This window comes from Chaetura pelagica, unplaced genomic scaffold, assembly GCF_000747805.2.
Source record: "Chaetura pelagica isolate M959 unplaced genomic scaffold, ChaPel_1.0 scaffold45, whole genome shotgun sequence".
Classification (NCBI taxonomy): domain Eukaryota; kingdom Metazoa; phylum Chordata; class Aves; order Apodiformes; family Apodidae; genus Chaetura; species Chaetura pelagica.
The window spans coordinates 5496165-5497275 of record NW_009953217.1 but is presented as its reverse complement, the minus strand read 5'-3'; the positions used below and the strand labels follow the sequence as shown (position 1 = coordinate 5497275).

The window sequence follows — 1111 nt, the reverse complement described above, 5'->3', positions numbered from 1 at the left end:
GGGCTGGGTACTCCCTGTAGCTGCTCCCAGGGTGTTGCTCTTCTGTGACCATCATAATGCTGTTCCCAGCTCCTGTCAGTGGTACCAGGAAGCATCACACTGATAACAGTGGTCTGGCTTCTCAGGACATAAGCAACTGCCTGTCTTCAGAGTATGAGTGAATGTGCAGAGGTGCATGTGCTGGTTCACTCAAAGATCTTTGAATGAGCAAAGCTGAATGTTCCTGGTTTTGTAATGGCTCTGCAGCTCTGGCTTAATTAACGTCTGGAGTTCATGGAGGCGCTCCCAGGACTGTGAGAAATCATCTGGTCCTTCCCCACAGCCACCAACGGGTGGGACACTGGGGTACCCTGGGTGCACCATCAGTTCAATCGTCACTGTCCTGCTCTGGGGTGCTGGGGGTGCAGGGGAGGGGGCCTTGGTGGTGAACCCCGCGAGGGCTGTGTCGATGGCGCTCCAGATGCTGCTGACAGACATGTTCTTGCCCATGGTGCTCAAACCTATGTAAATGTCTGGCCACCTGTAGCCAGAGGAGGGAACACTGATATTAATGCTGATGAGGTAGGTAGAAAAGAATGTGTTACATCCAGTGGATTAGGAATCAAAAATGTACCTAAAACTTAGGATAGAAAGGAGAGGAGGGAGGGACACGGGGTAAAACTATTAACTATAAACAAAAGTAAAACTAGAACTGCAGACCAGTAATGCTCTTTCTTCCCTTAGAGAAACCAGAAGACTATTTAAAGCAGCAGTTTTCCAGTCTGACAGAAAGTCCCAGCAAAGCTGCAGTATCAGTGCTGCTATTATTGCTCTCCTTACATGTCCCATGTCACAGCACAAGGGCTGTTTGCCATTTCTACTACCTGATCTAAGCTATTCAGAAAAGTCTGTTACTGGGGGAAGGGCTGAGCTTTTTGGATTTTGCCCCTGAGATGCAGGACACTGATGAGATTGCTTAGAGCAGTGATAACCTGCTGTAGCTCTGCAGGCTCTGAGCTTCCCTGCCTCCCCTTCACAACAAAACCTTGTTTCTAATTAGTCTCCTTCCTACTACTTAAAACTCTTTCTCTGTTCCAGGGAGATCAAAAGTTATTTCATGAAATCTTTCCCT

At 48.1% G+C, this 1111-nt stretch overlaps 1 protein-coding gene across 1 annotated transcript in view; it reads right to left on the bottom strand.

The window, feature by feature from the left end:
• Positions 1–189: 189 nt before the first annotated feature.
• The window catches only part of YDJC (YdjC homolog (bacterial)), a 12008-nt gene continuing 11086 nt past the window's right edge, over positions 190–1111 (bottom strand). The window contains exon 5 of the mRNA XM_009997663.1: positions 190–520. Coding sequence (XP_009995965.1) covers positions 190–520 — 331 coding nt within the window. The remainder of the gene's footprint in view (positions 521–1111) is intronic.